Below are 10,746 nucleotides of genomic sequence, written 5' to 3'. Positions count from 1 at the left end.
ATTGTGGGGAGTTCTGGAGCCCAGTGAAGGTGGGAGGCTCTCTCAGACTGGGAAGTGCAGTCACTTGGGAGTTACATGTTCAGTTGCAATATTTTGCCCTGGTGCTGACTCAAGGGTGAGGCCCAACCCACTTGCTCCTTAAGACTTTCTCTGTTTTAGGATATAAGAGTTTAAATAGTAAAGAATGAGTCTCTGAGGACAAATTCTTAAAGAACTTGTCTTTTCTTGAAATATTCATTTAAGTTTATTCTTTCCTCACTGCCTGTCTTTGCTGTAATTGGTAGAGTGAGGCTGGGTTGTTCAGTAGATACAATAGCAAATTGCCATAATGAAATATCCTAAGAAGGTATACCCTAAGAGGACAGGTGGCTGAATATTTTATTAATATTTGAAAGATTTTATATTATGTGCCTTGAGATTTTTCCATTCCCTATAATAAGACTTTTTTTCTTGAGCAGGGGGTATTAATATGAAACCATCACCTTCTATATCAATTTAATATCCTTCAAGGTACTTGCAGCTCATGAGTAACTCATAAAATACGGCTGATCATTATTTCCTTAGTCCTATTATATAGTATCAAAAACAGCAAAGATATAAATAATTGAATAGAATTTCATTTAAGAAGTATATTTAAAGTTCATCTTTTCCAAAAACAGCATTTTAATTACATTCAAATTGTATTCATTTTAAATATCAACAAACTCATCATTTACATAGAGGAATAAATATTAGAAAACAGATGAAAATTACAAGAAATTACAAGAAGTTTTAAAATTCCTCAACTTTCAAATTTAGAACACCATGAACTGCTAGATATATATACTTAAAATGTAAACATTATCAGAGAAACACAAGTTGCTCTAGTAGGAAAAGAACTGTAATGCACATACAGTGCAACATACTTCACATAGGCTCAACTTTCACATATGTCTCAAAGTACAAAATAAACACATTTTAAAAAACAAAATAACTACAAATACAAGCAGAAATCACAGCTGTCATTCTAAACTAATACACCAACATATAGTACTTTCCCAGAGAAAGTAGAAGAGTTCTCAAGGTTCTATGTTGACATATAACTTTTACTTCTTTGTTCTCAAATACAGAAGCAGACGACTTGGAGTTTCCTTCTTGTCTTTAATTTCATGTGGTTTTTTTTGTTGTTGTATAGCAATGACTTACATGTATCATGAGAAGTGCTATCAAACCTGTTCTATTTAGAGCTCAGTAACCAAGGCATTTCTTTTTTACTTGTACCTCTATTTCCCTTCAAAAAGACTTCTTAAAAACTTTATAGACTGTGGTGGTAAAGAGTACAAACCAAAAAATTCTGAAATGGCAATGGAGCAGATAGATGGCACTGACACAAGTTTACAAAAAATTACCACCACTCCCCCACTTATTAAACCATAAATGCAAAAAAAGAAAAATCATATCCAAAAACATAAGCAGGATAAAAAGTACTGGAAAAATAGAAGGCATTTAGAACTGTGATGCTTCTGGGCTTTAGTTTTGAAGATATACAGCAACCCAAAACTACCACTAGCTGTTGAACACTTTTTAACTTGTTTAAATGTTTAACTTGTCTAAATCAAGTTTCCTTACACAAAACAAAGTGGTCATCATTACTGTGCTCCTATCGGAGGGGAGGGAAGGCTGTAACATGGGAGGGAGAAAGGGGCATGATAACTTATCGGGTTAAAAGAGCAGAACCAGGAAGAAAACAAAGCACTGAATGCAATCTGGTCACAAACGGGGAAAATGATGCCTTTCTCCAGACTTTACCACATTTCGTAACTGCAGAGAAAGAACATCCCTCCTTTTTGTCCTTACTGTATCTCAGGTTCAAAATAGCAGAATAATTGGTCCTTAATCAGCACACTATTTTTAAAAGAAACATTTTTTAATTTGGTTGTTTGCTTGTTTTTTAATGATAAATCTTAAGAGTTGGCTCTCCTAAAACGGTGCTCAGATGTAATGGTGTATTCAGGCCTTTCTTAAAAGTAAAAAACTTACTTTGCATTAGAAAAGCCTCAGTAAAAATTATAATTCAGAGTTTTAAACAAATTAAATAATTCCATTTCAAAATAAATATACTGAAAATTGCTATTGTATCAAGCAATGAAACTACTAATATTTTACTCAATTAGAAACATATAATGAACAAACATTAAATAATCATGCCCTATGATCACTACAAAAATTAAAGTTATCCTTTTCTCTCTTATATGAAAAGGATGGTTGTAAAGCAACACTCTAAACCAGAAGAACCCATTCATCATAAACAGTCCCATCTAAGTTTTTGGAAGTCAGTGCATTCAGTGGTTGGAAATAGGCATGATGTTCTTCCGTAACTAAGTGCTCTAGAAAGACTTTTCTAAAAAAAGAAAAGATAAATAAAATGAAAGACATCCTCGATGATCACGAATACTGCCAGTACTCAAAGTCAGAAATGGTATAACCTGAGTGTCAATCAGTTGTGGTTTTTTCTCCCGTTGGAAGGCGTTCCCATAACTGTAGCAGCTGTTCCCCAATCTGAGGTTCTAGTTCCTAAATAAAAAATCAGAAGCAGCATAAAAAGAACTATACTGATTTTTTAAATTACCAATACCTACAATGACAAAAATATAAGAAAATCACTTCAAGTTTCAGTTTTCTATCAGAACATGTTAAATTACATAGTATGCAATGCTCTAATTCTCTGCTTTAAGATTTATGAACTTCACTTCTTGAATTTAAGACTATAGTTAATCTGCAAATATCAAAACTATTTGTGACAACTTGGTGAAAGATTTCCATGAAGTTCTGCTATAAATAATGAATTTTGTTTCTAATGGATATTTAGCAAAAGCACTTAGCTTAAACTTCAAAAGGTTTACTGTAAAACCTAGCATATTAGATGTTTGGGGGGGGTTCCCCAAGAAATTCTTAGGTGACTATATAATATTCCTTTTTTAAGAAAGATTTTATTTATTTATTTTTAGAGAGGGGAAGGGAGGGAGAGAGGACGAGAAACATTAATGTTTGGTTGTCTCTTGCATGTCCCCTACTGGGGGCCTGGCCTGCAACCCAGGCCTGTGCCCTAACTAGGAATCAAACTGGCAACCTTTTGATTTGCAGGATAGCATTCAATCCACTGAGCCACACCAGCCAGGGCTAATATTCTTATTTTAGGTACAAGATTTATTTCAAAATCAACCCTGGCTGCTATGGCTCAGTGGATTGAGTGCTAGCCTGCAAACCAAAGGGTTGCTGGTTCCATTCCCAGTCAGGTCACAGGTCTGGGTTGTGGGCCAGGTCCCCAGTAGGGGGCTCATGAAAAGAAACCACACACTGATGTTTCTCTCCCTCTATTTTTCTCTCCCTCCCCCCGCCAAAAATAAATAAATAAAATCTTTCAAAAATATTTCTTTCAAAATCACTATTTAGGGTAAAAATAAAAATATTCTTATACAACTGAAAAGAATGTCATTTATAGTCCTCTTCAGATGTGTAGAGGACTGGTTTGTTTTAGTCTGGCAAATGTGACTCAGTTCCGTATGGAAAACCTACAGAAGTGAAGTGGTGGGCAGGAGCCAGACCTTCAAACCAAGTTTTCCTGTGGGAATCAGGCCTAGAAAATGCATACAGACTGTTAAGGCTTGCTCTTGCTAAAACTCCATCACCCTGGGCTAAAACAACAAATGTGTATTGTCTATCTCCAAGGTCATATCCAAAGCCTGTGTGAATTTTCCCAAGGACAGAGCTAATCAGCTCACTGCCTTTCCCTTCTGCGTGTTATTTTCATTTCCTTGAATGTACCTAAAATGTAGACAATGATATTCTACATAATAGATAATAAATCCTTCTTTGATGTAAAACCCAAGAAAAACAATAAAAGCCTATCTAGACAAGGGTCAGCACACTCTCTCCTTGAAAGGGTGTCCAAAGCGCTCAGAGGTGCTCTCCCCTTGAGAGAGTAGCCATGCAGTTCCCTTTTTTCCCACAAGATTGCTGTCTCCCGTGCATTTATTTTCCCTTTCAGTCACAACAGGTGGACTCTGCTGGCCAGAGTCTGCCACAGTGATGGTGTGCTTTAAAAAAAATCCAAATACTCTTCATATGGTGATCAGAAGTGAGTCACACTGGTTTAAATAAATTATTAGCTGTGTGAACTTAGGCTAGACTAATTTCTGAGTCTATTTTATCTTACATAAAATTGGGCTAATAAGTCATTAAATGCATCAAGTTAAACTACCTCATAAAAGCAGCTAGCACAACAGTCCACATATGTTAATTCCCATCACCCTAACTAGTTTTGAATGCATTGTCAGCAACATCATGAAGGCAAAGCAAAACATAATAGAAATAAAACAGGCCACAAAAATAGAAAAAGGCTATTTTTTAAATTATGTAATTAGCTAAAGCCATAAAGGAGCTAAGATACTGCTCTTATCCTTATACTTTAGAGAAATTACACTTGGTTTTGATCATACCTTAGTAAGTCAATACGAGCCTCCACAAAGGAACTTAAACTTTTATACATGGAATGAAAGAAAGAAGCCAAATTTACAAAATGTTTAAAAAGCTGTAAGCTCTCTCAGAGACATTTGCAAGTAGGCTTTTACTAGCTCTTTACAAAGCTGAATCACCATCTCCCATTTGCATGTGAAAAATATGATATATATTCTTCATTTGCTCCTCAAATCACTGAATTACAGCAAAACAAAATAAAAAGTAGAAGGAAAATACAAAATGCCATTGGATACCTGCCCATCTCTGCTTATCTGGACTTTCTTGTTGTCATTCCAAGGATTGAGTAAATGATGTGCGAACTGGAAGGGAAGGCTTTCCTTTCGTATCCACTCCACCTTGAACACGCCTCCTAGCCCAGCGGAGCCCCAGTCCTGGCTCTTCTCCCTTCCTATCTCAGAAGACATCCTAGAAAATCCCTGGGGGTCAAATGAGTGGGAAGGGTGAAAGTGAGAAGGATATTAAAATGTCCAAATTCAATTTACCAGAGAAAGCTCTGAGTTTTTATTTTTTATTTTAAGGTAAAAATATAATATAAAAATAATATATAGCTAACAAAAACAAAAATAAGCTACTTACTAAGTGTTCTTTATAAAAAGATTTATTAGCAAATTTTATAGGAAAGATCAATTTCAGTCTGCTAACATAATTTCATTATGACAGATATTTTCTAAATAATATATCAATAGTTCTAACCCTACATTTATTTCATAAATGGATACAATCTAACCTCTAACTTTTTACTTCCAAAATTATAATATTAAATAATAAATGCATTCTTTTGTAAATTCAGATATACATCAAGTCAAGATGCGTTAAGACACAAATTCAGTTTCTTGATTGTCAATACTAACTTTCTTGGTTTATTTAAATAAATGTTTTTACCAAAAAAATCAAGCTTCTCATTACTTTCAATCTAACTGAGAAATGGAAAATATACAGTTGTCTTCAGAAGCAGAAACTGTTTATCTGGAGAGGCTCTAGTAAGATAAAAAGTTAAAAAACAAAGGGATCTCTATTTGTCATTCCTTTGAAGAGGCACAATACATTCTTCATTCTCAGACAAGCAAAATGAATACTTGTATTTCAAGGCAATGAAAAGCCAGGTTTTTTGTTTGTTTTGTTTTTGTTTCTATTTCTGTGCTCTAACCTACAACCAGAAGTACCCAAACTGTTTCAGGATGGCTCACCTGGAAATGTCCAGATCCTTGAACAGAAAATACCAAGTAAACCATACTGCTTTCCCAAAAGGCTCGATTTAACTTCCGTTCATTACTAGGAGTTGTAGACCAAATACCCTTCTGTTGAGAAATTTCAAGGTTTCTCAAATTGCTACTCTTCATTATGAAGTATCGAATTGGCATGTTTGGTCTTGGTGAAGGTGATTTTGACCCCTATAAAAAAGAGTACATAAGTTCTTAAAAGGTAATTTGACCTTTTGAAATCAATAGGCTGAATTAAATAACATCTTCATGAACATATAAACCAAAATATTTTACCAAATAATCAACGAATGCAAATAGTTCAATCATTCCTGAAAACCTACACAAAGCTCAATCAAAATGAGGTTAAAGAACCAAAACCAAGTACTTCGTTTGGGAGCATTCAAAATCCCTTATCAAGAAAGGATCTTGGATCACCAATTTTGATTTATACTATAAATGTACTTTCATAAAATATTTTAATAAACTTCAAAGTCTGAAGGAAAAAAAAACAAAACCTGCTCCAGCTTATTGCCTGGATACAGTTTCCGGGTAACAATGCAAGTGAAAGAAACAAATAGAAACCAGTGGTCTTGCTGAATTGCAGAAATAGTTCAAGGTAGCTAGAATCTGCATGGCAGTGAACTAGATAGAAGGATGTCGCACAGAAAGAGTTTCTGGGGGGGTGCAGAGGGGTTCCTCATGGTTTTTGGCTAACAACTGACCTGTACTTGGCTGAGAAAAAATGACCCAAGGCCAAGAAAAGACCCTAAGGAAAGCAGTAAAACCAGGTAATTTGAGTACTCACATGTGGTTGGGAAAATTTCGTGTTATCCCCAGCCAGAATGGAAAGAATTTGTATTACATAGGGCATTAACCCACAGAGAATCACGCCTTAGCATTGGAACTAAATTAGTACCAGATAAAAATTGCTCGTGTCCACCCTAACACTATTTAAGAGCAAATCTTGAAAGGCTTAAATTGCTTGCCACTAACTTAGCTGTGTACCAGAAGGATGTCTCATATTATTTAAAGGAGTACAATTAAAATCTAGGAACTGAACAAAATTACAAGGAATGCAAAGAAACAGGAGCATATGATCCATAAGCAGGAAAAATTAATAGTAAAAACAGACTCAGAAATGATGTGTGTAGGAGATAAGAATGTTAAAGCAGTTATTTTAAATATATTCCCTATGTTCAAGAAGATACAGGAGACATAAACATGGTAAAAGAAGTTAAAGGTATTTTTTAAAAACCCAGAAGGTGCTTTAGAGATGAAATTATAGTATTTGAAGTTAAAATACACTAGAAAAATGCATAGTGCAATAGATTAGACACTAAAAATAAAAATTCCAGTGAACTAACTTAAAGATATAGCAATAGAAACTATCTCAAATAAAGCAAAGAGATAAAAATGTCTAAAAATAAATAAAAAAGACTATCAGTGTGACTGGTGGAACACTATGAACTGGTCTTAGATTTGTGTATCCAGGATCCCAGAAAGGAGAAGGGAGAGGGGAAATATAAAAAATGCATGAAGAAATAATGGTCTTAAATTTTCCAAATTGATGGAAACTATAAATACACAGATTGAAAAAGAAACAGAAAGAGAACCAAAGTCATATCAAAATCAAACTACTAAAAATAAGTGGTACAAAGAAAATCTTAAAAACAGCTAGAGGGAAAAAAGACATTAGATACAGAGAAACAAAGATAACAATGATGGTAAACTTCCCATCAGAAACTATGTGAATCAAGAGACAAGACAATGGAGTGATGTCTTCATAGTGATTAAAAAAACCCACTGTCAATCTACATACACAATTATAATAAAAGAATTATATACTCAATAAAAATATCTTGTAAAAATAAAAGTAAAAAGACCTTCCAAATGAAAGTTTAAAGAATTCATTTCCAACAGATCTGTACTAGAAGAAATGTTATACAAAGGTTTTTAGGCAGAAGTGTATGACCCAAGGTAGAAATTCATATCAACACAAAAGAATAAAGAGCACAGAAAATAGTGAACATTTAGTAAATATAAAAGGCATTTTTCTGAATTTTGGTAAAAGATAACTGGCTATGTAAGTAAAAAATAATACAGTGTGGCATTTATAACATATGCAGAAATAAAATATACGAAACCAATAACACAAAGGGCTGAAGGGTAAAATAAAAGCACACTGTCACACGGTTCTCACACCATACAAGCAGTGGCATAACACTGACTCAAGTTACACTAGGGAAAGCTAAAAACGGCTTCACTAGAGAATTCTACCTAATACTTAAATTAGAAATAATGCCAATTCTACACACTTTTTCCAAATTACTGAAATGGGAAGTGTATTTCCCAACTAATCTTATGCGGCCAGCACTACCCTGACGCTAAAACCACAGAAAGATAACACAAGGAACGAGAGCTACAGATGTGCCTCATTTAATAGATTTTTTGACTGATAACAAAATTAAAGCCAGCTATGTTTTCAAAGGATAATACACCATGACCAGTGAACCGTAACAGAAAAAATAGATTAAATAGAACATCATCAAATTTTAAAAAATTGTCTCTTCAAAAGACACTTAAAAATGCAAGCAGACTGTTAGAAAAAAAGTTGCAGAACATACATAGTTAAGACATATTCACAATATATTTTATTAACTTCTTTGTACTAAGCAAAAAAAGATGAACAACCCAAAAAAAGTTCAACAAAATTTTGAACAGATACTTTACCAAAGAAGATGCAGGAATGCCAAATAAGAACATGAAAAAATGCTTAACATCATTAGTCACTAGGGAAATGCAAATTAAGACTACAATGGGATATCACCATATGTGTATCCACTACAATGGCTAAAATTAAGACTAATAATATCAAGTATTGTCAAAATTGTAGAGCAAATACAATTCTCATAGATTAAATGAAATAATACATTTAAAAATATGGATGAGTTTCAAAAGTAAAATAAGCCAGTCACAAAAAGCAACACACATGATTCTATTTACAGAAAATTCAAAAAAAGGCCTAAGTCTAGGGACAGAGGGCGGGTCTGTGGCTGCCAGGAGCCAGGAGTGACGAGAACACTCTGTATATGACTGTGGTGTCATGATTGTATACATTTTTCAAAATTAACTGAATTGTAGAATTCAAATTGGCAAACTTTAGTGTGTGTAAATTATACCTTAATAAAGATATGTAAAAATTTAAAAACCCTAAAACCTAAGAATTTAAATCTGCAAAAACATTTCTTTTCCTCTTATTTAACAAGTGTTTCAGCAGATGTTTTCACCAGAGCACTACATAGAGCTAAATAACCCTAATCAAATATTTACTCAGGTACTAACAATGCAGAAAGTAATAGTAAATATATTCCAATCATCTGAAATCATTCATATCACAAGTTTTTAAAAAGATATATAGTTCTCAATTCCCTATTCCTATCTTCCTAGCCCCATCCTGTCTTGTTTTATAGTGTATCCATTGAATTGATCAAATCAATGAACTACTGATAGAAATCATTATTTTTAATTCTGAAATAATAAACCAAAATTAAGATAATCTTATTATTTGTTTTAACCAAAAAAGTTCTAAAGATATAAAAAGGAAATAATGAACTGCCTAGCTACATGCCATCACTGAATGATCTGTTCATTTAAAATACACCAAGATAGTAATAACTAGAAAAATTGGTCAAGAAAAACTAAAAAATTTACTCAAGGTGTCTCAAGTTTACCAGCTTCAACATATTATCTAGAACAAAGATCATAATTAGTAACTGAAATAACTGATTTATAATTTTGTTTAAATATGTAACATTACATATACTAGAAATCCTTTCCTTGCTACATGGACTTTCAGATACTCTACCTTTCCTGAGGATGGAGGAGAAGGACTAGCACACGGACTTGGGTAATCTTCTGCAGACTTTACAGAAGTCTGATCTGATCGGTCATCAGTGCTTCGTTTAGGATGTAAGATTCCTCTATCTTTGTACTTCTGAGGTGGGTGTAATGCTGGAGATGGAGATTTCATCAACACTCTTGAGTGAGAAGGAGGAAGCAAAGAGCCATTATGCGTAAGTTATATATAAACTCATAATACAAAGCAGATGGCATTTCAAACCAAAGTTTCAAGGACATTATAACTGATATAACATTATTTTAAAAGGGAATTTCATTTTTCTATTACATTTGGAAACTAAGAAACACTTGGACTATTAGGATATACTTATAAGAACAAAAGGCAAAAATCCTTTATAAACAATCTTCAAAAGTCTTTAACTTAATATTAATAATTACTCAAGTATAATTTCTCTTACAAAATTCCTAACCTCTTTTGTGATGGTATAGGAGAGGTCTTTAACAATTATATTTTATATTGATATTTAATGTTTTTTCACATTGTAAAATTATTTAACTACATCTAAGCCAATGCCCCTTACTGGAGTATCACCCATTCCACATCCCTTCCACCTTTATAAAACATCTTAGGGCCAAGTAAAATAGATTTTAAAAGTATACTGAAAATTACAGAATGGTAAAGTGTAAATTATACTGGATTAGAGTCAAGACGGAAGATTTCTAGGACAGTACTAAATTTGCAACTAACTAGGTATGTGATCTTGTGCAACTCTTAATTTATCTGAGCTTAAAAAGTGTATGTCTTGCCCTGGCTGTTGTGGCTAAGTGGATTACATGGGGGCCTGTGAACCAAAGGGTCACTGATTCAATTTCCAAGCTGGGCCCAGGTTGCAGGCCAGGTTCCTAGTGGGGGATGCTCGAGAGGCAAGGACACACTGATGTTTCTCTCCCTCTCTTTCTCTCTCCCTCTTTTTCTCTCTCCCTTCCTTCCCCTCTCTATAAAAATAAATAAATAAAATCTTTTTTAAAAAGTATATGCCTTTGTGGAATAACCAGACATTTTAAAATATATATGTACTTCACACCTTGGCTGGTGTAGCTCAGTGGATTGAGCACAGGCCTGCGAACTAAGGGATCATGGTTCGATTCCTAGTCAGGGCACTTGCCT

At 33.8% G+C, this 10,746-nt stretch overlaps 1 protein-coding gene across 3 annotated transcripts in view; it reads right to left on the bottom strand.

The window, feature by feature from the left end:
• Positions 1-1,163: 1,163 nt before the first annotated feature.
• YTHDC2 (YTH N6-methyladenosine RNA binding protein C2) overlaps positions 1,164-10,746 on the bottom strand; it is a 66,979-nt gene continuing 57,396 nt past the window's right edge. For 2 of the 3 annotated variants that reach the window (XM_037032159.1, XM_037032160.1), the window contains exons 26-29: positions 9,586-9,757; positions 5,706-5,909; positions 4,752-4,934; positions 1,164-2,553 (exon numbers count right to left, since the gene is read on the bottom strand). In XM_037032159.1, the coding sequence (XP_036888054.1) occupies positions 2,473-2,553; positions 4,752-4,934; positions 5,706-5,909; positions 9,586-9,757 (640 nt within the window). In that variant the 3' untranslated portion in view covers positions 1,164-2,472. The remainder of the gene's footprint in view (positions 2,554-4,751; positions 4,935-5,705; positions 5,910-9,585; positions 9,758-10,746) is intronic. The other variant, XM_037032162.1, reaches the window with a different exon arrangement.

Source organism: Sturnira hondurensis, unplaced genomic scaffold, assembly GCF_014824575.4.
Source record: "Sturnira hondurensis isolate 20B ecotype Veracruz unplaced genomic scaffold, ASM1482457v3 Scaffold0021354, whole genome shotgun sequence".
Lineage (NCBI taxonomy): Eukaryota > Metazoa > Chordata > Mammalia > Chiroptera > Phyllostomidae > Sturnira > Sturnira hondurensis.
The sequence above is the reverse complement of the archived record's forward strand: the minus strand, read 5'-3'. Positions and strand labels throughout refer to the sequence as shown.